Source organism: Liolophura sinensis, chromosome 3 (genome assembly GCF_032854445.1).
Source record: "Liolophura sinensis isolate JHLJ2023 chromosome 3, CUHK_Ljap_v2, whole genome shotgun sequence".
Taxonomy (NCBI): domain Eukaryota; kingdom Metazoa; phylum Mollusca; class Polyplacophora; order Chitonida; family Chitonidae; genus Liolophura; species Liolophura sinensis.
Genome location: NC_088297.1, coordinates 27,382,016 through 27,408,140, shown reverse-complemented (window position 1 = coordinate 27,408,140; position 26,125 = coordinate 27,382,016). Strand labels below are relative to the sequence as shown.

Here is a 26,125-nt window from a genome sequence, read left to right as displayed (position 1 = left end):
TACTGTCATATTCTACATAATATTATGTTAGATTAATAGCATCTTTTTGTTGAATTACTAAAATATTTGTATTATACTGAGCAGAGCAATCCCCTGTAATAACAAATACATTTTAGCATCACTGACAAACTTAACAGATGAAGTTTTTGAGTGTATGTCGTTTTTTGTCTATATTTCTGTGAGAAAGGATAGACTTAATCCGCGAGAAGGATAAAGGATTAGCACAAAGTGTAGGAAATTAGCGTCCGTGTTATAAAGACAAAGAAAACACTATCATGAAGTACATGTCAGGTTAAAGACCATAAAGTACTGTTAAGGGAAAGAGTCCGCTTCATTTTCTTTTATAGAATTTTTCAAGCGAGTAAAGTGGATTTACTCATTATGTATGATCATATCAGATATCCTGATAATCATGTTTTCAGGATAAAAACATTCAGCTGTGTACATACTGCTTGTTTCCTTTACAACTTTCTTCTTTCTGCATGAGAATCTACGCATGTTAGTGCTATTGTCTTCTTTGATTTATCGGAAGCCTTTGATACAGTGAATCACACCTTGTTCCTACAGAAAAGAAGTAAAAATGGCTTCATTGTGGCGTCTAATGTTTATTGTTTTACTTGTTTGGTGTTTTACGACGTACTCAAGAGCATTTATTTCACTTACACGACAGCGGCCAGCATCATGGTGGGAGGTGGCTGATAGACCTTCCCGGGAACACCCGGAGAGGAAGCCAGAATTAACTGGATTTGAACTTACAGCGAAAGCATTGGTGCAAGGCTCCTGGGTCATTGTGCAGAGCTGGCGTGTCAACTGCCTCGGCCTCGGAGGCCCCTGCATTTTATGATTTGCTGCCGGATTACTTAGCTGGCAGACAATAAACTGTCAAATTTGAAGGAATGAATGAATGAATGATTATGGCTTTACGCCACATCGGCAATATTTCAGCCATATCGTGGCGAGAACATGTTTAAAACCAGGAATCAGTATTCAAATTTGAAGGATTTCTGTCTCCATTTACACCAACACACTAAAAAAATTTTACCTGTTACTTTTCACGGAAAGTCTGTTTACTGAGTGATGCTACAGTGTAATCTGCTATTGCAGCAGATTGTTCTGTTAGATACAGCACACACATTCCATTAATTCAACATAAAGATTCTACAAGACTAACAGAATGTTTTGTGGAATATTACAGTATATTGTGTTATAATAACAGAGTACATTTTAGCATCACTCAGACAACAGGCTTTCCATTAAAATTAAGACAATTTTTTTAGGGTATTATATGGTGTCTCAAAGGGCTCAATATTGGGTTTTCTTCATTTTTTTTTAATGCACCAATGACATGCGCTCATACAGTATTTTGAAATTAGCCTACTCGCTGACCAGTGCCTGTTCGTCCGCTCCATCTGAAGACGTCAGAGTTTGCCAAGATCTCACAATTGCTGTGTAGCATCCATCTTCCTCTTAATAATAAAACTATTTGCACAGAATTAGCCGAAAGTCTTGATTGTTAGGACTGTCCTCAAACTTCCTCCAGGACAATCAATCAGCCTGGACGGGGCGTCCGTGGCCAAGGAAGGTTAGCAGGCACACCCCTCATCCATGTGGTCGCTGTGAGTTCAAGTCCAGCTCATGCTGACTTTCTTTCCGGCCATACGTGAGGTCTTTCACATGGTCGTGAGTTTCCCCCGTGCCCTGTCCGCTTTCCTCCCACCACAATCAGTGCTGGCCGCCGTCGCACAAGTGAAATATTCTGGAGTATGGCGTAAAACAAATAAGTAAATAAATAAATAAATATATCATGCTGGACTGAGCTCTTCTGACCGTGGTGAGCGAGCACAAATTCCTTGGCCTTATTTTCAACAACAAACTTTCGTGGCTCTTTTAAATTTCACGTGCATGAAAGCATCTCAAAATATTGGGATGATAAAGCCTTCACATGAGAAAGCCTTTTAACAAGAAGATCAATACTTTACGCTTTTCTTGATCTTTTCCTGCTTGAACGACGACAACGCACTTTGGGGAAGTATAGATACCAAACTCACCTGCTGCCACTTACTCAGCCTCAAAAACGTAAGGTGCGAGTCGTTCCCTTTTTGCACAGGCTGGAACACACTTCTCATTTTTAAAGCCTCTGAAGGTCCTTCCTTTGCCTAAATTAAATATTTATTCTTCTTTTCTTACTGCCCATAAAGCTATGCGCCACCCATATCTCCTACCCTATCACGTTTTTTTTTACAGCTTTTTAAGCCACAATCAGCTATTCATAACTATAATATAGACCTTTCTGACTTTTTACACTATCTCAAGTCCAATACAATATGGCTGACGGTAGTAATGCAGAACTACGAAAATTAGGGTTGGCCTCGAAGTCCGGAGGCCCGGGATCAAACCAAGGTCGGTTCATGCCAAAGGTTTCAAAAAATGGGACTTGTTGCTGTCATGTCTGGTGTCTTCGGTATGATACTTCACCGACGGCAGCACTTTGGCAGCATGGACTCACCCTGCCACAAGAAGACACAGTATATATAAACACATCGGATGCCTCATTGTTGTCACATGACAGCAAAATTGTCAAGCACGATCGAAAAATCCCCAGCATACATGCACATGTGGTTATATACTCAACGCCATTCACAACACCTGTCAACACCTCAATGTAAAAAAAAAAAAGAAAAAAAAATCGTTTTATTTGACACCAAAATTGGCAAGCAATTACAACCTTGACGAAGCATAATAAACGATGACAGCTGTTTGTGTAAATGACACGGACTTTTGTGTTGAAGGAACAACAACCAAATTTAATATGTGTCTAATCCAGTCAACTGGGTTCCACGTACACAAATGTACGGTACATGTGTATACGTGCACAAAATACACAAGCGTAGGTGTACACGTACATGTATTTACAAACATGAGATTCAAAACGATGACAATAAAATAGGCCAAAATAAATGGGAGCTACGTTACATTATAAAGGCAAAGAAAACACTAAAATGAAGTATATCACATGACGGACCGTTAAACAGTGCCCAGGGAAATAGTTCGATTTATATTTTAAGAATTCTTCAAACCCAATAGGGTGTTTTTAAAACATTATATTCTACAGTGGTCTGTAATGACCCAGAGGGTATCATATGCATATTTTTGCTGTTTCTTGAATATTGAAATTTACGCCTGCCATGCGTGTTATGTGGCAAACAACACTGGCCCCAGTAATGTCAGAAAATGTCCCTATAGAGCCCAGTGTTTCAAATGCATATACCTAGGTTGAACATTTTTTTAAAAATATAAATCTAACTATTGTAATGGTCTTTCATCAGACATATGCTTCTCTCGTTGCCTTTAAAAATCTATGATATATTGAATAGATAAGTACAAGCAAATGGATCTTTGGTGATTATACATTGCGTACATGTAAAGGAGTTGGAATTCACTATCACACTACATCTTTGCTGACTAGAATATGTACAAGTTTTGGATGTTTAAAAGTGAGAATTTGTTTAGAAAGTACAATTACCACATTATTCAATGACCTGCAACAATCAACAACTTTTCACGGATGCCGTGAGTCTGAGGAAAACGGAGTGCCCACGTGGTAAACCACTTACCTATGGCAACTAACTGACGACACGTTTCCCACGTGCGACAAACTTGTATGCCTTCAATACTCTGGTGGAAGACAAGCGGCCTACAGCGAACAGAAGACCGGGCAAAAATGCCATCGTCGATCCTTTATTGTCACCAAGGCCTAAAGAACAATGAGGACTTGTCCAAGGCCGGGATTGAACCTTCCCCTCGTGTGCCTCGTCGTTACGGGAGTCCCATTCACAGAGCCACGTCCCGCTATCCATTTCGTAAGACAGGAAGCCTGAATTTCAAGCTCAAAATTCGTTTCTGGAGACACACCAAGGGACTAAGTGAAAAAAACAAAAACAAACAAAAAACAAAAAACTAACGCAATTTAAAATTTAAAACAAGGTTTAGATGATTATTTCAAAATTTAAGACACAGGACAAAGAACGCAGTAGTCTAGATAACGCTTCATTTTAATTCTGTTTTAAATTTCAGTTCAAACCCCTCGTTTCTCTTGTCTCAATCGTTATGATTGTGTGATTGGCCTGTTACAGCTGAACTTTTACAGAAAAAGCGGTATTGCTATGCGACAGAAAGTTTCACCCAACAGAAGCCCTAGTTACATAATGCCTCACAGGAAAAATTATTATAGCGATGAATTTACAGTCTCTCAGATGTAATGTACAATGTAGACCAAAATAATACAAACAGGTCTCAAAAATTGGGATGTTACAGTCAAAGAATCTGGTGAAATCCTCAGGGAAATGTAATGCAAATTTCATGACTTGCGCAGCGGGAAAAAAATACATCCGGTTGACTTTGGGAGCTGTTCCAGCGGATATCGAGGTCATTATAATGTGCCGAGTCGTCTGTAAGCCAGAGGCTGAGTTTACGCACACTACCTCAGTGTAAAAGCTTATAAAATTTGAAGCACCACTCCAAATGAATGACGTTACATGATGCAGGATGATGTTACATGATGCAGGATGATGTTACATGATGCAGGATGATGTTACATGATGCAGGATGACGTTACATGATGCAGGATGACGTTACATGATGCAGGATGATGTTACATGATGCAGGATGATGTATGTATGGTATGAAAACAGCACAGCATGTCAAGTACCGGTACCCAGTAGTACTAAATATCTCCCCCAACCCCCAAAGATATACCTCCAAAACTCCTCTAGGGCCTGTTACAGAGTTCTACTCAGGGGTTTTCTGCACAAGGCGACCAAAGGCCGAGTCGATTCTAACTACCATGGCATCATCTATTTTTTTCTTAGCCCAGTTACAACATGCAGGAAACACAATATCATTGCACTAATTTGTTTTCCGCAAATACGAATTGGTCGGGTGCAAGACTTGAGGGAGTAGTATACTATCTGTATTGCCACATATCCCGTTCAAAGCATAACAACACAGCGACTGGAGTAAAATCCTGAATCTGTTCAAGTATCCAGCGACCTGACATACAGTACAGTATACATATGGTGGCCGGCTAAAGATCTCCTGAGAGCTTCATGCGTGCAAGACATGTAAAACATGTAAAAGCACCCCTGTGCTGGGGTTGTAGCAAAAGAAACTTACTAAGGAGCAGTTCGACTAAGATACGTTAAGTTGTATCAAAAGCCAATTGTAGCAAACACGTTGTCGGACGATAGGCGTTGTAGCAAAAGTTGTGTTGTCGCAAAGGTGATCTTTGGCTATAAAGCGAGTTGTAGCAAACGCAACATTAGACCATAGGGGATATAGCAATGGGTGATCTTTTGCTAAGACAGCTGTAACACAAGTGACTCATGGCGTCCTTGTAAAGTTGACCTCACACAAGAAGATTGCAGCAGTCAAGTTAATATTTCGCTATAAAGAACGTAGTTCTGATCTTTGGATGGAATATTTTTATAGCAATGATGCCTGCATCCTTATAATGAAAGTGATCTTGGGTTAAAAGAGTTGTAAGAGGTGAAACACCTACTGGACATCATATGGTGTACTCTCGGAACTAGGTCAGAGGAGAAATTGCCAACACTACTCTAATTCCTCAACCTTTTCGCATATGAAAGAGCAACTTTCGGCACGATTTATGCACATTTTCAGTTCCACTTCACAGACAAAACTACATTTGTCTTGGTTGGTCAATTTCTAGTTTTATCAATCTATAGTAAATCTTCAATGTTTTCAACCAATGAACCACTTTTTTCAATACTAGTTATGCATACAATAATTATGAAAAAGGCACTAAAAATGATTTGTTTGTGTGATTAAAGATACAAGACTGATAAAAATTCTGAACTGTGCAAACTATCTCTCTATACAGCTCTCTCAGAATGTTTCAAAATGTTGTTTGCTAAGCAGGTTGAAAAAGTTGAAAAAAAAAGGGTACATAGAATAATGCCCTCGGAATAAGCTTGAATAAACAGCAAGTTGCAAACATGTGAAAAGGTTGAAGAATTACAGTAAGTTACATACCACTCTGAAAAACATCCTCATAACAAGTGGATTCTCTTATAAGACATAAATGGAAAGATGCTAACTCAAAAGTATTCCCACACGGAATGAATGATAGGCGTTGTAGCAAAAGTTGAAAAGTTTGAAAAGCACCCCAGACACAAACAGCTTCTAAAAACACAATGTGACTAAAAATGACTATAAAAGTTTCGTGCAGGTACATCTCAGAACTTTCTGCTGAACTTCAAATGGTTGGCACAACTAATGTAGGAGAAGAGAAGTTTTCAAGATACAGGTAATCAACAACCATATACCTCTGTGTCCTGATGCATATCAGACCTAGTCTATGCTCACCAGAGCCATGTACCTCTGCTTGTGTCCTGATGCTTATCAGAGCTTGTCTATGCTCACCAGAGCCATGTACTTCTGCCTGTGTCCTGACGCTTATCAGAGCTCATCTCTGCTCACCAGAGCCATGTACCTCTGCTGGTGTCCTGATGCTTATCAGAGCTCGTCTATGCTCACCAGAGCCATGTACCTCTGCTGGTGTCCTGATGCTTATCAGAGCTAGTCTATGCTCACCAGAGCCATGTACCTCTGCTTGTGTCCTGATGCTTATCAGAGCTTGTCTATGCTCACCAGAGCCATGTACCTCTGCTTGTGTCCTGACGCTTATCAGACCTGGTCTATGATCACCAGAGCCATGTACCTCTGCTTGTGTCCTGATGCTCATCAGAGCTCGCCTATGCTCACCAGCGCTGCAGGCATAACATGAGAACATTAACATTTCTGTTCAATACAACTGATATTCCAGCTGACATTCAATCCATAATTATGGAATGTACCCTAGGCTAATATTAACAGAATTAATGAGCGATGCAATGGATTCCATGATCAACTTTTGTCAGTCATATTGGTGCACAACTGCTATACAAGTAATGGTAACATTCCTCCAAAATGGCTGCTGATTTACCCTTCTGCTACAGCAGACACAACAGGACTGATGCATGTACATTGCCAATGTGATATCAACATGGCAAACTTATTCACTCATCCTACTTAGATGTGCGTAGGTCGTGTGAGAGCCTACCTTACCTGTATATGAGACACCCACTGTTGCACAAGAGACAACCAGCACTACCTCTGGTAGATTTAATTTGTTTGATTGGTGTTTTACGCTGTACTCAAGAATATCTCACTCATACGACGCCGACCAGCATTATGGTTTGAGGAAACCCAAAACCATGCACCGATTGCTGCAGATCTTCCAATGCATGGGTGGAGAAGAAGCCCACCTCTGACAGATGTGAGACAGTTGTGTTCATGTACAGATTGACAGGTAGGGGAGACAAGCACATAGGGGAGATAACTTAAGAGAGTAAATACAACGATGGATGATGAAAGTTTACTCTGAACATAAGTGAAAGTCCTGAAACTCTCACAATATATCCGTGATCATATATTTATCAACTGTAACAACACCACATGTAATGTAGGTTGGGATGAATCCTTCTCTCAAAATCCTTGTGTGCTTTTCAAACTATAACACACATGTATTCCAATTCAATTTCGCTGATGACCTGAAAGCTCTTGGCTGATGAAACAGTTACACGTGTGTGAAGGTATGAGCTAAAACATCTTAAAACAAATACTTGACCAATTTTGGTGCCTATTGCTGAACTCAAGCTTGTAATTTAAAAAACAACGGAAAGATGCAACTTTTATACCAGTGTCATACCACTGAACTGTCAACATCTTGTCCATTTTGGTTAGCCTTGTCTCTGTTCTGCTGTATCTTGGTCCCTTCCATCTCAGCCCTGGTCACTTTCTCTTGAAGTTTCTCTTCTCTGTAGTTATAGTTTTCCATACAAAAGCCACAAGTAGTTCCTAGTTCGTAACTCATGTCTGGTTCAGCATGCACACCCTCATGTTTTCCCTCACCTCAGTCTTGTTGAAATCAGTAGTCCAATGTTCCCAAACTCCATGCTTCCTGAATCCAGTTTATTGGGGACACCAAGTGTGGAACTTAGCTTACTGGTGATACCAAGCCTGGCACTTAGCTTACTGTTGACACCAAGCCTGGCACTATCCAGCTTATTAGTGACACCAAGCCTGGCACTATCCAGCTTTTTGGTGACACCAAGTCTGGCACTTTCCAGCTTATTGGTGACACCAAGTCTGGCACTTTCCAGCTGATTGGTGACACTACAGCCTCAAATGTATCTGAAACACTTTTGTTTGTCGTGAGGCAGTCGAGTTTTAAACAGGACCGAGTCAACACGATACTGTGTGTATAACAGCGGCATGTAGCCGTACACTTCCACAAAAAAGTTAATACACTTGTGTCTCTCCTCAAAGTGGGACTCATCACCTGACAGAGCCTGTGGACAGCCAGGGCAGCGAAACGTCCAGCGTGACGTCACCTACAACAACAACAACACATACACATTTTGTCTGTTTCACATCTTGCTCAAGACTGTTTCACTTCTATTACAGCAGCCAGCATTAAGGAGGGAGGATACCGGGCAGAGCCCAGGGCAAATCATTCGCAGGTTGCCTACAGACCGGAGAGGATGCCAGCATAAGGGTTAATTACGTCTTGAAATTACTGTTATTTTCATCAATAGTCTGGTCTCCATGTGTCTTGTATTGTTTATATATGTATATAATTTGTACATGTTTAGGGAGGAAACCATTCAGCATATACATAACCTGAACTCGATGGGTGGTTTATCGTTTAGGTAGGAACCCATTCAGCAAGTGTAAAACCTTACCTTGACAGGTGGCTTCCTCGTGAGATGGGAGACTAGGAAGTTCATGGCAATGTCTTCACAGTTCATGTACTCATCCACTTTGTCTCGGATGGCCTGAGGCATGATGTGACTGTACATGTAGGCGTAATACTGTCAGAGAAACAAAACACACATTAGTGAGCCATTTACACGAAGGCGTGGTTTATAGACACAAATGACACATGTATGTCATTCTCTACAAAGTCACAAAGATCCACACTTACATTAGGCTGTTACATGCCACATTGTTCCTCACACATGACACAGGTACGTCATTCTCTACAAAGTCACCATGATCCACACCAATACTAGGCTGTTATATACCACATTGTTCCTCACACATGACACAGGTACGTCATTCTCTACAAAGCCACCATGATCCACACCTACACTACGCTGTTATATGCCACATTGTGCCTCACACATGACACAAGTATGTCATTCTCTACAAAGTCACCATGATCTACATTTAAACTAGGCTGTTACATGCCACATTGTTCCTCACACATGACACAGGTACGTCATTCTCTACAAAGTCACCATGATCCACACTTACACTAGGCTGTTACATGCCACATTGTTCCTTACACATGACACAGGTACGTCATTCTCTACCAAGTCACCATGATCCACACTTACACTAGGCTGTTACATGCCACATTGTTCCTCACACGACACAGGTACGTCATTCTCTACAAAGTCACCATGATTCACACCTACACCAGGCTGTTACATGCCACATTGTTCCTCACACATGACACAGGTACGTCATTCTCTACAAAGTCACCATGATCCACACTTACACTAGGCTGTTACATGCCAATCCTTTGCTGAATTTGTCACATTCTGTCACAGCAAACACAAGATCCAATATCATCATTTTGTGGCTTTGCGATTTATACCTAAGCAATGCGTTTTGTAGTCACTTTATATATTACACTGTAATTTTTAAACTTTTGAAAAGATGGACAAATTAAAATGCTGACATATAATTTGATTTTGTGACAGCCAGGCACTGTTCTTCCTATTCTACTTAAATGGAATAGTAGGACAAAGGATTAAGATGACATCTTCTGACCGACGAGCAGTAATAATGTGAGACAGATAGCACAGGTGTGTGACATACCTTATGGAAGAATGCTGCCTCTGTCAGAACCATGGAGAGCTCACAGCAATAGTTAGAGTTGTAGAGCAAGGACTTGTGAGACAAATCTCAGTTGTCATTAAGAGCGTCATCATGTGACACGTACATTTAGCACTGATGTGACATACCTTATGGAAGAAAGCTGCCCCTGTGAGAACCATGGAGAGCTCACAGGAATAGTTAGAATTGTACAGCCAGGACTTGTGGGACAAATCCCAGGCATGGAAACGTCCCGGGAACCCTACAATCCTGTCCCTTTCCTCTCGCCACACCCTATATAACATAAACACATTTCACAAATCACACCTGTTTTTGTCAAAACCTGCAAAATACTACATTTCATCTAAAATTTCATACGTGACTAACTTACCCATGTTTGCCCAATTCTATTGATCTTAAAAATGTGCTTTGAGGTTCTTTCTTTTGGTGAATTTTTAGAGCGAACACAATAATTATATTTACATATATTTGCATAATTCTTTCAGTTCATAAGTGGTTTCCAAAGGTCCTGACCTGATTACCCAGTTCTTCTAAAATTTGGGACAGATATTAATGGTGTTGAAAGCAAGATACACGTCAGAAAATTTTCCATGAATCATCCATTACATCAGGTAAATCTGGCAAAAAATTTACCTGAAACCAAAAATAATCTCATCATGGCGTAGATGGGCGTCATCGTCTATACTCAACACGGCCTCTGTTTCTATGGCATCGTATGGCAAGAAGCGGTTATTCAGACTGTTCTTGGCTGCTTTCACAATCTGCAGACAAATAATAATAATAATAATAATAATAATAATAATTTATTTTCTGAGGGAGATCAATTAGTTTCACAATCAAGTCCCTTGGGAACACACCATCACACATGAAGTCATTTACAGGTGTATACAGTGTATATAAGATATAAATGTACAGGACAGACGATGATCACTGACTATATACAACGTAATGTATCATAGACAATTCTAAATTTAATCAACAGAGGCATATTTTCACATAATAAACATTTCCATTTTTTTTTTTTTAAACACTGACAATTTGTGATTTTTTTACACAGTGTCACTGTGTTACCTCAGAATATCTAAAAGAATGTTGAAGGGCATTAGTACAAGGTTTAGGAGGCATGAGGTTCATGGGTGTGGCAGATTTATTTATTTGATTGGTGTTTTATGCCGTACTCAAGAATATTTCACCTATATGATGGTGGCCGGCATTAAGGTGGGGAGGAAACCAGGCATAGCGCGGGAGAAACCCACAAGCATCCGCAGGTTGCTGGCAGATATTGCAGATCAAAGGTTATTTTGATAGACACACACAGTAGATTGTTAGACAGTAATCTCTTCTAACAACATATTAATCACATTGTACCTCAGGTATTTTTTAAATTTCACTTTGATCGGTGTTAAGCGGCGACTTTCAAGAATATTTCACATGCATAAAAGTAAAGTTCATGAGTTGAGGAATCCAAGATGGGCCTGGAGAAAATCACTGTCATTTGCCAGATACAACCAGCACAGGTGTGTAACATACAGAATGCTGCCCCTGTCAGAGCCATGGGAGAACTCGGAAGAATAGTTTAATAGAGTTGTACAGCCTGGACTTGTGGGACAAATCCCAGGTGTCTGAGAGTGTCCATGGTTCTGACAAGGCCTGCCAAGCATGAACTGTATCTGAGCAAGACAAACAAAAAAAGCTGCCTTAAGGCACAACTGGAAGCTGTATCTATACAACAAACATTTACATGTACCTATAATAATTTCTTGATTTCTTAGATTATTTGACCACATTTGTTTTCTTGGCTGTTGGTGAAATCACAAAGACTTTTCTCTTTGCGAATAAATTGTTTGGATATTGAAAAAAAAATTCTTATCAAGGCATTGTGTAATATGTACTTATAATGCAGACTCCACTTTTGTGTTTTATTTTCATTTTATTCAAAAGAGAAAGCCCTCAGAATATGTTTCACTTACATGGACTTTGACTCCAATTTCAGGCCATCTCATTTCAACTGGAGGGAGTGTAGGGTTGTTCCAGACCACAATGACCTTGTTAAGATGAGGTAGACCTTTGAACCTTTGAAGGGCATTGATGAGCACAGCTTCCCTCTCATAAGTTAGTATCACAACTGTAGGTCAGAAAACAAAGAAAATTTAGAGCTATGGTCCAGCACTAGTAATTAGCGATGGCATAATGTAAAACTTGTCTAAAATTGTGATGCAATGTTTTTAGGTCAGCATTTTTTTTGGAGTCGCCAAATGAATGAAACCCTAGTGTGCTGTTTTGTTGACATTGAATACAGCTGGAATGCTAAAGGATATGGAAAATAACAAACCCATAAGTCATAAGAAACACACACTTAAACTTTATGAGGCAACAATTTAATAAACTTCCATCACAATTTGTAGTTTATTACATGTAAAACTGTTGTCATTGCCACTGCTGTCACCAATGAATTTATGCCGTGGCAATTTTCCCTCCATAAGAGGACAGTGCTCAAGTATTTAACATCTCCATGAACATGAAGACAATTCACTCCTTCCCAGTCAAAAAAATTACTCTGCACAACAACCCCTGTCTTAGAAGTGGATGTCCAATTAGTGCGATCTTTGTCTTCTGTTTGTGTACAGGTTAATCTCTTTCGGAGCCAGACTGAACACAACCTAATAATTTGTTAAGATGCATTTGTTAAGATTTGGTGTAAGATGCATGTATGCAGTTTTATCCTGCATCAGATGAAGTACTCCGCTTTTCACTGGACAGCAATGGTCACGAGGGATGTGTACATTCCAGTATAGTGCAGCCGATGTCATACATGTATGTGTTTGCTAACTAGGTTATCTCCCTTTGTTTGCTTGTGCCAGAAACGGTCACATCTTTGAAGTAAGACACTGCCACAAAGTAACCATGTATTTCTGAATCCTGCCACAAAGTAACCATGTATTTCTGTATCCTGCCACAAAGTAACCATGTATTTCTGTATCCTGCGACTGAGTAACCATGTATTTCTGAATCCTGACAATGAGTAACCATGTATTTCTGTATCCTGCCACAAAGTAACCATGTATTTCTGAATCCTGCCACAAAGTAACCATGTATTTCTGTATCCTGCCACAAAGTAACCATGTATTTCTGTATCCTGCCACAAAGTAACCATGTATTTCTGAATCCTGCCACAAAGTAACCATGTATTTCTGTATCCTTCCACAAAGTAACCATGTATTTCTGTATCCTGCGACTGAGTAACCATGTATTTCTGAATCCTGACACTGAGTAACCATGTATTTCTGTATCCTGCCACAAAGTAACCATGTATTTCTGAATCCTGCCACAAAGTAACCATGTATTTCTGTATCCTGCCACAAAGTAACCATGTATTTCTGTATCCTGACACTGAGTAACCATGTATTTGTGTATCCAGCCACTGACTAACCATGTATTTCTGTATCCTGCCACTGAGTAATCATGTACTTTTGTATCCTGACACTGAGTAATCATGTGCTTCTGTATCCTGCCACAAAGTAACCATGTATTTCTGTATCTTGCCACTGTGTAACCATGTATTTCTGTATCCAGCCACTGACTAACCATGTATTTCTGTATCTTGCCACTGTGTAACCATGTATTTCTGTATCCTGCCACTGACTAACCATGTATTTCTGTATCTTGCCACTGTGTAACCATGTATTTCTGTATCCAGCCACTGACTAACCATGTATTTCTGTATCCTGCCACTGAGTAACTATGTATTTCTGTTTCCAGCCACTGACTAACCATGTATGTCTGTACCTTGCCACTGTGTAACCATGTATTTCTCTATACAGCCACTGACTAACCATGTATTTCTGTATCTTGCCACTGTGTAACCATGTATTTCTGTATCCAGCCACTGACTAGCCATGTATTTCTGTATCCTGCCACTGTGTTACCATGTATTTCTGTATCCAGCCACTGACTAACCATGTATTTCTGTATCCTGCCACTGAGTAATCATGTACTTTTGTATCCTGGCACTGAGTAACCATGTATTTCTGTATCCTGCCACTGTGGAACCATGTATTTCTGTATCCAGCCACTGACTAACCATGTATTTCTGTATCCTGCCACTGAGTAATCATGTACTTTTGTATTCTGACACTGAGAAACCTTCTGGTGTAGGGTCACAGCCGACCCTGTGGGAGATGCCTGTAAAAACCCTGCCTAAGTTGGTCAAGGGTTTGATGTGACACATGCCGTAATGTGATTACTCCAATCTCGTCCATAAGGGCCACCTTGTATACATGTACCTGACAAATCTGGGGTAGGGTCACAGCTGACCCTGTGGGAGATGCCTTACAAAAGCCTGTATCAGTTAAGAGTCAAGGGGTTTATGAGATAGACATGTACATGTACATGAATGCACAGTTCTGCAATCTCTGTTCACAGGGACTGGGGACGGATTGCAAAAAGGCCAATCTGTGTTCACTGAGACTGGGGACCGAATGCACAAGGCCAATCTCTGTTTACTGGGACTGAGGACCAATTGCACAAAGCCAATCTCTGTTCACAGGGACTGGGGACCGATTGCACAAGGCCAATCTCTGTTCACAGGGACTGGGGACCGATTGCACAAGGCCAATCTCTGTTCACAGGGACTGGGGACCGATTGCACAAAGCCAATCTCTGTTCACACGGACTGGGGATCGATTGCACAAAGCCAATCTCTGTTCACAGGGACTGGGGACCGATTGCACAAAGCCAATCTCTGTTCACAGGGACTGGGGACCGATTGCACAAAGCCAATCTCTGTTCACAGGGACTGGGGACAGATTGCACAAAGCCAATCTCTGTTCACTGGGACTGGGGACCGATTGCACAAGGCCAATCTCTGTTCACAGGGACTGGGGACCGATTGCACAAAGCCAGTCTCTGTTCACAGGGACTGGGGACCGATTGCACAAACCCAATTCTGATTTAAGTCACAGTTGTAAATACAATTTTAAGGCTTATGTTTGGGCTTTAGAAATGTTGTGCGCCTCATCAATGTTATCTTAAGACAAAGTCCACATTTCAACTTTTAGTATCAAAAACTACGGACTGTAGACAGAATTTAAATTTTGACTTTTAAAAAGTGAGAAACAGCTTTGTGGAATCGGCCATAGTTTTACAGCCCTTACTGACCTTTACTGCAAGTATACAAAACATCCACGTACAAGTGTGCATTCCCCTGGGTCCAGTCCACGTCAGTAGATCAGCAAACCCAACGTCTCTAGATTCCTAAACAACTGATGTAAAAACTCACCTGTAAACTGTTCCCTGGGGTAATTGCCACCCAGGGCTTCATTGAACTCCTTCCCTGCTCCACCCTCCCCTTTGTTGATGGGCCGAAATCCTAACCCAGAGCCTGAAAAGATGAAATGCAGAAGTATATGTACGACAGGTTGTTGTCAATTACATGGACAACAATTACTTACATGTACATGTGTTGATTTATTTATATTTTATTAATGCATAATGCCAGGGGTTTGAAATTAGCAGTAATCCAGTGGCCCAAGGCCTGTCACTTTCTGACATACATGTACCAGTAGATTTTGTAAGGTACAATGTACTGTGTGCCTTAGGCCAGCAGAAAATAAAAACTTCACAGAGAAAGTCTTAGTCATTAACATTTAGAAAGGAGGGTGTAAAAATTATTGGATAATTAAAATTTTGAAAGTAACATTCAATATGACCGTGAGCATCAGCATCAGGCCTATAAAGTGTTGCCGATAGATTGTGGAGGGGTAGTTGCTTCACTACAATGCCGAAATCCATACTATGACTTACATGCATGTGGTGTAGGAATTTTAAATCAGCATTCACTGACAATGAAAAGCAATCTTGGTTCTCGGTTAGCCATTCCAAATTGATTCTATATTTTGTGTCAGGACCAGTAAACTTGTGGGCAGAGCAGTGGAATTCACAGAGTACTGAGTCCAGTTTCACAAAGATGTCATAAATGTTCATGTACCATATCGCACATATTGGACAATGATATGGTGATAATGATGTACAAAATATCGTACGACAAATGCACGATAAATAAATGTTGTATGCTGTTTTGTGAAAGTGGCCTCTGGTCCTGGTGTACAGTTTGACTTTTAGCTTAAATTCCAACCCTGAATGCCATGATCAATAGCAACATGTATTTCACTTATATCACAGGCATTACTGAGTAACCGGCAAGTCCAATGACTTGATGTAACTGTTCAGGTTAAGAGGGTAATAACTCTCATGCCAATGGGGATTGGTGAGTTATCTCCCTTGAATTTAGGACATAGAGTACAGAAGAGCTATTAGATACTAATACATACATATATTTACATTTATGAGTACAAATAAATTTTAGTCATTATTTTACTCCAAAACGTGTACATGGAGTAAAACCAACAAACCAAACACAAAACTTCTGTGCTCACCCATAAATAAAAACGATGTCATCAGAGAAAAACTTTTACTTGCTAAATTATACTTTTCCCTGTATACCTGCTACCAATTTTGTGAAAGAGTGAAATAAAATATTCAGCCGTCTAAGTTTCAACCGTACTACATTGTACTATGTGGTTAAAAATGGGTTCTGAATCAGGTGAGACTCCAATGCCCATAATGAAGGGGAAACTGTGCGAGAGCTTCAATACATTTATTACTTGTTCCACAATGGACTTACCCAAAAACTTGGCCTCGGAGGACAGCTTTTTGTCGAATGGGGAATTAGGGTAGAGATGGAAGGGGTCACGAGGATGATTAAACTCCTCAAATGTCACTGTGAAGTTCCTACGGAACATGGGTGAAGGAAATGGCTGTTCAATCGGGCCCAACACGTCGTCAGTCTCAGGGTCCAAATCAGGAGCACTTAACTTAGGGGGGATAAACGAGGTGTTAAAAATACTAGGGCTGGGGGAGTCCATGACTGGTACAGGGGGGATTTGTAGTCTGGTCCGTACAACAGCCAGTAAAGTCTCTACAAGCCGCTCTGTAGAGCCGAAGTACGTCTCCCAGAGAAAACGTCCCTGATGCCTCAGAGTGTAAATCTCAGTGTCTGTGTAGGTGCGCACAAAAAAGTGTAGCTCGGTGAGACGTGCCTTCGGAAGGATAATGGATGCACGGCGCCAGTCAATGGCCTCGGAGAACGGCAGCTCAAGGTGGTCACCGAGGATGACAGGAACAGCACCATACCTCAGTGCCTCATAAAGACGGATCTGAGTTATAACAGTGGACACGAGACTAGTATTTGTGGGAGTCAAAATAAGTGTGAAGGTAGAATCCTGCAAGAAGTTCTGCCTTGACTGGTCAGTCCCGCATAGCGACCACTCGCTGACCGCACCCAGTAACTTGGAACCCTCACATGCAAACTGAAAGTTAAACCCGTCTTCTGACACAGACTGCATTCTCTTGAGCGTGTCCACGACTGTCTTTTCAAGACTCAACAAATTAGCCACTTCAGAAACACTTTGAAGCTGTCTTTGATTATTTATTTCTTGCAGCACATTATTCTTGTTGGCGTTGGTCTTAATAGAGGCTGGCTGCGGAGCGAGGTACTCACCCTGGAATGTTAACAGATATTTCCGTCTCAGTGGTGACAGGGGAGGCAAACCCTGCCAGACTTCACCGTTGGCCACACCGAGAGCTGGTGAAGACACTATGTCAAACCCACGTCTGAAATTCCTGGAGGTAAAAGTGGACTGAACGAGGAAAGCTCTTCCTGTATCCACGTCATCGAAGATGTCCACATTGGAATGCGTCCTGGCGACATTTAACAGCACATGGTTCCTGCCATCCCCGTGCCAGTAAGGCAAACTGCGCAGCGTCTCCTCCAGCGTAGCTGTGCTGAACAACGCATCTTGCAGTTCTCCAATCAGAACAACGTACAAACATGCGAGATCGCCATCGCTGACGGCATACGGCGTCACACCGAATGCCTCGCTCACAGACCTCTCAACGAAGTGCTCTACTGGCGATAACCCCATGCCATAGTCACTGGGACTGTAGAAGTAGACCGGGAACTCCGACAGCAGTGAGCAACGTGAGTAATCAAAGCATGAGTGCATTCTGCAGGACAGCGGGGAGCGCGGCGATGCAACATTCACGTTATCCTCCAGGCCTGCCAGGATGCGCTGCGGGGCTTTGATGTCCGGCAGAGTTTTCATGAAAGCTTCCTCTTTCTCCATATTAGCCTGGTTGATGGTGATCTTGAGCATCTGAAGGTCCTTGGTCAACCGCTCATACTCAGACTTGAGGCTGTCAATGTGGGTAGTGTACCCCGAGATCTCTGTCTGCAGCTTCTGGCGCTTACTCTCCAAGTCCCGTAACTCCTTGGCCACCGAGGATTTGATTCGTTTCAGCTCGTCTACATGGTACTCCAGGTCGGACCCTGGAAATGACCAAAAAAATAAAACCCTATATCCAGTGCCAGGTATTACAATACACATAATCCAATACTGATTTATTTGATTGTGGCAAGAGGAAACCGGGCAGAGCCTGGGGCAAAGTCACTATCATTTGCAGGCTGCTGGAAGATCATCACCCGCACGACCAGAGAGGAAGCCAGCATGAGCTGGACTTGAACTCACAGCGACTGCATCAGTGAGAAGCTCCTGGGTTATCGCGCCATACTGGCACGATAACAATCTCAGCCATGTGGAGGACATAAACCAATACTGAGAAACACATCCGCAAATACTGGGTAATAGTCCAGGCCTTCTCTCAGTGTAATGTTTAAATCCAAAGAAAATTGGTTAAGAGTAAAATTTGATAAAAATGAAAAACAAAACCTTAAGATTTGGTAGCAAGGCTACCAAACAGCTGATCTACAGGAGACACATCAATACAAAACTTTAGCTCAATACATAAGGAGCTGAAGACCATAAAATTTAAGTACTGAAATTAATACATGCAGTGCTTTTTGAGGTACATGTACCACCCCTAGAGCATGTACTGAAACATTGCTTTCCCTGTCACGCCTGCTATTCTACGCCGACATCAACACTAATGCTCAGGGTATTAGTACGAAATACATGTAAGTTCTACTTGTACTTTGTACAGGACAGCTTAATATAAAGCAATGTTCTTGACTTTTTCAAAAATTACTATGTGGTAAGAAAATAAACACAGAATTTGAACAGTTTTACTTGTCCTAAATCCTCAACTAATTCCACTAATAAAGTCTACCTTCATAAAACACATTTACTTAACAATATGTCTAGTACAGGGAGTGGCTAGGCTGACCTTTGGCAAGTTACTTTCCCACGAGGGTTGTAAAAAATGCAAAACACTTTGCTGAATGACAATTTGTCATCAATGAATGTTACACTTTGCAAAAGGCCATGGGGGATTCGTGCATTACTTACTATCACCAAGATGAAACATACTACTGTCAAATGTCATAGGCTATAGGCTCCTTCCACCAGCCCAGACCCTCCCCCCACCCCCCAACCCCCCATGAAGATATAAGTGGGGGACCTAAGTGCCCCTTGAAATAATTTTTTTTTACAGACCAAATGAAATGTCTAGGCAGCCCCTGGACTCTCGCCTGATTGGGTGGGATACTACTTCCGCTGCCTCAGCCCCCTAAAATTTGACGTTTTGCTGCCAATAAATGTAAATAATTCTCTACAGATATAAAACTTATGAACTTAAAATACAGTTTTAAGGCATGAAAATGACTGAATACTGAGAGTGGCATTAAACCTCCGCAATACCTTTGATGAGATCTGGATCAACGATGGCATCTCCAAGGGGTTTGCGTCTCTGTGAGCCTTCCCTGACAGGCTCTGTGCTCATGTTGGACAGGTAATAGTGGGTTATCAAGGCCACGCTTACCAGCACAAGGAGCAGGACGGCAATGACCCGTGTGATCCGCAGCGACTTGAGCCAGTGCATCAACCTTCCTCGTGGTGGAAGACAGTCAAACCTGGCCATGCTCGGCCTCTCACGCTCATCCCGCGCACACCTACAGAAGGGAGATAAGGTTAACATATCTCATGTTTATATCCAAATACAGGAGTCTCTGTGGCCAAGACAGTCAAACCTGGCCATGCTCGGCCTCTCACGCTCTTCCTGCACACACCTACAGAAGGGAGATAAGGTTAACATATCTCATGTTTATATCCAAGTAGAGGCGCCTCTGTGGCCAAGACAGTCAAACCTGGCCATGCTCGGCCTCTCACGCTCTTCCCGCGCACACCTACAGAAGGGAGATAAGGTTAGCATATCTCATGTTTATATCCAAGTAGAGGCGCCTCTGTGGCCAAGACAGTCAAACCTGGCCATGCTCGGCCTCTCACGCTCTTCCCGCACACACCTACAGAAGGGAGATAAGGTTAGCATATCTCATGTTTATATCCAAGTAGAGGAGCCTCTGTGGCCAAGACAGTCAAACCTGGCCATGCTCGGCCTCTCACGCTCTTCCCGCGCACACCTACAGAAGGGAGATAAGGTTAGCATATCTCATGTTTATATCCAAGTAGAGGAGCCTCCGTGGCTAAGACTGTCAAACCTGGCCATGCTTGGCCTCTCACGCTCATCCCGTGCACACCTACAGAAGGGAGATAAAGTTAACATATCTCATGTTTATATCTAAGTAGAGGAGCACATGATGAAGGAGCTGCTATGTAGCTGACCTTCTGACTTAAAGCTGAAGTCATACTACCAAACCCCTGATTCAATGTCCACTTCTCAGCACAAACATGGGTACACAAGTCCAGGGATTCACACACAGCCGTAAGGCCAGCATTTCATGGGTCGGACGATATAAAGGTGCTTAAATTTTACATGAGGTTCGTGCACTTGTGCAATGAGCAATGTCTATGATGCAGGAAAACAAATTTCTCCACGATAAAGTCAGCCTACTGAAAGCTGCTACATATCAGCTGTTCTGATCTCTATTAATCAGCCATCAGCCAACATTAGGTGTGCCTTATTCTCAATTTCAATGCCTTTCCAGGTTCAATCAAAAATTAAAAGTGCCATGATTTTTCACTCTTTTCAAGACCTGGAAAAATTACTTTCAATTTGACCTGGCATGAATTTTGTTTACATGTATAGTATGTATTTTCAGAAGTAAAAACTTTGTCCAACAATATGAACATCTCAATTTACCTGTTGTTAAGTCATGATGACGGACAAAGTTTCTCCAGGCCTGAAGACGTCTACTAGACGAGGTTTCGAGAAGTTAACCTTCTGACAGTCATAGTGTCACAGTTCACCCACCCCTTTCAGAGTTGTCATCACATTTTGGACATACCTGAAATCACGAAAACAATCAAATAAATAAAAACATATAAATTCATTCTTTCATGTATCTGGGGGAAAAAAGACAAGAATAACAGAAAAAAAAGTTTTACCTGTCTGTTACACAGTACCGTGAAAAATACAACACTAATATACGTACTTATACACTGTAACTTGAACTGATTCCCACACAGTTAAATAATATACAGATTTGTGCACAGTGCACATATACGTCTCTTTACTGCCACTGTTCACTAACTACTGAAATGAAAGATGCACATGTACAAACATTTATATTCTTTTCATCACATTGAAACAAACCAATGATTCAAAACTATTTCGATGCAGTTGAGAAGAGCTTTGCACACCTCCTTTCTCACAGTCTTAGATCTATTCGTGGTTATAAGTGGTACAAACTTAAGACAGAAACACCTGTTCCCAGAAAAGCACTTGCTCATTTCCTTCTTGTGGGGGTGTCAGGCTGTAGAGATGTACATGTGTGCATTCAACTGTCTCAGCTGCACCTTGTTTACAGTATACCACAAACATGTCAATGTTGTTTGACATTTCCCCTGTAAATGTGTATATTTTTAATTTGTGTAAATTTTATTATTTTCATGCAAGTTCACAGGGATTGTTACTTTACTTGTCTTAAAAATTTTAGCTGTAAAAAGTGCATTTTCAGGAGCAAATGAAGGGCACAAAAATATAACACACAAAAAAACTTAAAACAACTTTAACAATAACAGAGCTCTTGGAATCATGCAAAATTAGAAATCTGACCAAGGACAAAATTTTCAGTGAAATACACTATACTGGGTTTAATATTCACCAACTGCATCCTAATGTGCCTAATTCTATACACATAAATTTTTGAAATCACTGCAGTGCTGGTGTCATACTATCAGTGTAGCCTGAGTTGAAGTGTAAGGGGGATGAGGGGGAGGGGAGAGGAGGACAATCGACCCCTTCCTGACTATCCTGTTTGGCCTCAGCCATCTAACAACAAACCACTGACACTTGGCCTTTAACAGATATATGGTTTAACGCAGGATAACATTGAAACATCCGAAACTGCACTTAATCACACGCCAGTGTCAATATTATATCAGATGTGACAGTTCCTGTCAAACTGGAAAAGAACATAAGGTTCAGGTTGCCCAATTTATAAGGCAGTGTAACAGAACAATACTCAGGGAATACCAGAAACATCCCTAGTTAAGGGCTAGACATACTGTTTATAAACGGAGTGACAACCTGGTGTTAGGGTTTGGATTACCCTAAATGACCTAACAAAACTGTATTGTTAGTGGCAAATAAATGTCACAAAATATTACTTTTGGTGCTGAAACTTACAATCTTCCAGTAGAATATCATCCCATGCTCCAAACAAACGTCAAAAACATCCATCTAAAGTCAATAGAACTCTCAGAATCTGGCAGAATGGGCAAGTTAGTCATGAACGAAATTTTAGGTCATTTAGGGTAAGTGGCAAGGTGATGCTGAACTAAGTGGCAAGGTGATGCTAGATTAAGTGGCAGCATGATGCTAGACTAAGTGGCAGCAAAGGTGTTAAAACTATGTGGCAACATGTGTGTGAGTTAAAATGTGTTGCCTTTATCACATGTAACTACACGTGTACATGTATGTATTAACTGTGGAGAAGTGAAATTCTCCTTTGTCACCATGCATTGACCCATGTGCTTGTATATGAATATATCTGTTAATACTTTTTGTGTTTTCAAGAATCAGAACAACACTACAATTTAGAGCTGAAAGCATAAAAGCCATAGGCCAGTTGTTTATACGTGAATTACATGTTAATGTTGTAGTAAAGCAGGGACAGAAATAACACCTGTCTACCTGTCGGTGACAGGTCACAAAAAAAATTCACCTGCTGCAGCCACAGGTAGGCTCAATAAGTTTCCAATCATGTTTAAGTCAATATCCATGCAGGTCTATGTTTGTGAAGTCTGTATATTTACTTGGCGTTCCCGCAATCAAGTGTTGTCACAAGACAACATTGCTACTACGTCATTTAGTGGACAAGGTTGTCATCATATTTGCGCTTTCAATTCCAAGACCAAACGTACCTTCAATGTTGAAGAAGCCATTTTCACAGGAAACAGTGTGAAACACCAGTCAAATAAATAACCAATAAAAGGACATTAATATTTATTGTCCCAACCTCTTCCTATCGCCCAAAAGTGTACAGTTTTAGGGCTGCATTGCTAACTTTTCCCGCTCAAGGTTTGGACTATACGTGGCGTTGCAAGTGTAAAGGGGAGCAACTCAAGACACACACATATCAATCTAAACGCACACACACTAGATGCTTTTCCTTGGTTGTTTCTCTGTAATGGGAAGCGCATGCATACACAGGTACAAAATGAACTTTCATCTTGATAATTGACAGTGCAGATGTCACGGTCCTGACAGAATATTGAATGAAAAGAAACTTGCTTCTGAAACCCAAAATTCTTGTAACACTGTGGACCGATATTGCTTTGCCAAGGTAGTGATGATGACGAAAAATAATTTTGCCAAACTGAAATTGTATGTTCACAAAATGGGACAATGCTGATTGGCAGTGCTAGACTTTCTAAAAGTCAGACTGATGGGGACAGGTAGATACCTGAAGGTGACAGGTACCAAAATAATCTACATGTCACAGGTGGTTTTAAAAAAACCTTTCTATGCCTGGTAAAGCCATGCATTTACATGTACTTAATACTGAAGTCCCAGGCACCTCTCATTTCTCAGTGCTGCATTGCATGTAAGACTGGCATTAAGATTAAGTCTCACTTCTGGGATATGGTAACTTTGGACAATAATGTCCATGTACTCCAACATGTTCCAGCTCTTTGACTTCCTTTTTAATCCGGTGTGTCATTATCACACTCCTTACCAAAGGCCGAGAGTGTGATTTGCACTCCTTCTCACCACATTCTTGATTTTGTCAGGTGTCTCTTATATGTTGTACCTCACCTAGATTTTAGGTCAGGGCTGTGTTATGCGTGGGAGTGTGATAGCACACCTCAAATTTGGAGGCCAGATCTTCATTTATTTACACAACACATATGTGTTTTTTTCATGTAAAAAAAATTTCTCTACAAAAGTTTTTGTAATTAATTATAACACCTGTAAATTTGCACATTAACATGCATGTACAAATAAAACAGTAGCATCTCATACAGAGTGTGAAGGAGCAGCTCCATGTACATGTACACGTAACACGCGGCCAGCCTGCTTACATACCTACATGTACATGTACACGTAACACCCAGCCAGTCTGCTTACATACCTACATGTACATGTACACGTAACACCCCGGCCAGCCTGCTTACATACCTACATGTACATGTACACATAACACCCGGCCAGCCTGCTTACATACCTACATGTACATGTACACGTAAAACCCAGCCAGTCTGCTTACATACCTACATGTACATGTACACGTAACACCCCGGCCAGCCTGCTTACATACCTACATGTACATGTACACGTAACACCCCGGCCAGCCTGCTTACATACCTACATGTACATGTACACATAACACCCGGCCAGTCTGCTTACATACCTACATGTACATGTACACGTAACACCCCGGCCAGTCTGCTTACATACCTACATGTACATGTACACGTAACACCCGGCCAGTCTGCTTACATACCTACATGTGCATGTACATGTAACACCCGGCCAGCCTGCTTACATACCTACATGTACATGTACACGTAACACCCGGCCAGTCTGCTTACATACCTACATGTACATGTACACGTAACACCCGGACAGTCTGCTTACATACCTACATGTACATGTACACGTAACACCCCGGCCAGCCTGCTTACATACCTACATGTACATGTAACACCCGGCCAGCCTGCTTACACAGCCACATGTACATGTACACGTAACACCCGGCCAGCCTGCTTGCATACCTACATGTACGTGTACACGCAACACCCGGCCAGCCTGCTTGCATACCTACGTGTACGTGTACACGTAACACCCGGCCAGCCTGCTTGCATACCTACGTGTACGTGTACACGTAACAACCGGCCAGCCTGCTTGCATACCTACGTGTACGTGTACACGTAACACCCGGCCAGCCTGCTTGCATACCTACGTGTACGTGTACACGTAACAACCGGCCAGCCTGCTTGCATACCTACGTGTACGTGTATACGTAACACCCGGCCAGCCTGCTTGTATACCTACATGTACGTGTACACGTAACACCCGGCCAGCCTGCTTGTATACCTACACGTACATGTCTTCAAAAAGTTCTTCATTTTTTACTGGGCTTTTTTTCTCTATGCTAGTGTCATTTGCTACAATATACATGTAAAAAAAAAACCTTTCCACACAAACCTACTCTTATCATTTTCTCTGGAAGGGTCAGGTTACACATAAACAAGGAATTTTTTGTGTATGTCTTGGCCTTTTGCTGACTTGGTGGAGTTCAAACCGCCTAACGTTAATAGACCTGGATGAACATCTGTCAAACTATAAATGGTTTAAGGGTTTACACGGCCGCAGCGGTGTTTGTTGTGTAACCCGATGCAGCTGAGCCTTGTTTCGTACCTAGTCAAATCTTTTCTACTTCGTCAATAGGTAGAAATGATAGAGGGTTACACAACAAACACAAAGACAAAGGTGTTCAAGTCTATTCTAACCCCCACCCCCCCCCCAAAATGAAGAAAATGAAGCAAAATGTCTCATTGTTGAGTGATGTAGGAATGTAAAATTGCACTGTACGTGTATCATACCGCTGAGCTTAGATTGGAAGGTCATTAAACAAATGTTTCTTTTGTCGCGTCATGGCGTTTGGGTGTAAACCATCAAAAATGCAAAGACAGAAGTGATATCTACAAACTGTGCGAAATAACACTTTTATCACTGAAGG

At 41.4% G+C, this 26,125-nt stretch overlaps 1 protein-coding gene across 3 annotated transcripts; it reads right to left on the bottom strand.

Annotated features, from left to right (window-relative positions):
• Positions 1 to 3,273: 3,273 nt before the first annotated feature.
• On the bottom strand, positions 3,274 to 23,425 carry LOC135464064 (exostosin-like 3). Of its 3 annotated transcripts, XR_010443624.1 has the most exons (11): positions 23,304 to 23,425; positions 21,079 to 21,223; positions 19,680 to 19,930; positions 16,649 to 18,352; positions 15,245 to 15,346; positions 11,937 to 12,091; positions 10,600 to 10,727; positions 10,095 to 10,239; positions 8,805 to 8,933; positions 7,769 to 8,453; positions 3,274 to 3,919 (listed from the first exon to the last, which is right to left on the bottom strand). XR_010443624.1 is itself a non-coding variant. In XM_064741544.1 (10 exons), the coding sequence occupies exons 3-10, from the start codon at positions 19,897 to 19,899 to the stop codon at positions 8,244 to 8,246; spliced, it is 2,793 nt and encodes a 930-aa protein (XP_064597614.1). In that variant the 5' UTR covers positions 19,900 to 19,930; positions 21,079 to 21,223; positions 23,304 to 23,425; the 3' UTR covers positions 5,269 to 8,243. The 3 variants fall into 3 exon arrangements, 2 of the variants coding, with proteins under 2 accessions (XP_064597614.1, XP_064597615.1); XM_064741544.1 differs by lacking the exon at positions 3,274 to 3,919 and having other exon boundaries at positions 5,269 to 8,453; XM_064741545.1 differs by lacking the exons at positions 3,274 to 3,919; positions 21,079 to 21,223; positions 23,304 to 23,425 and having other exon boundaries at positions 5,269 to 8,453; positions 19,801 to 19,895.
• Positions 23,426 to 26,125: the final 2,700 nt, after the last annotated feature.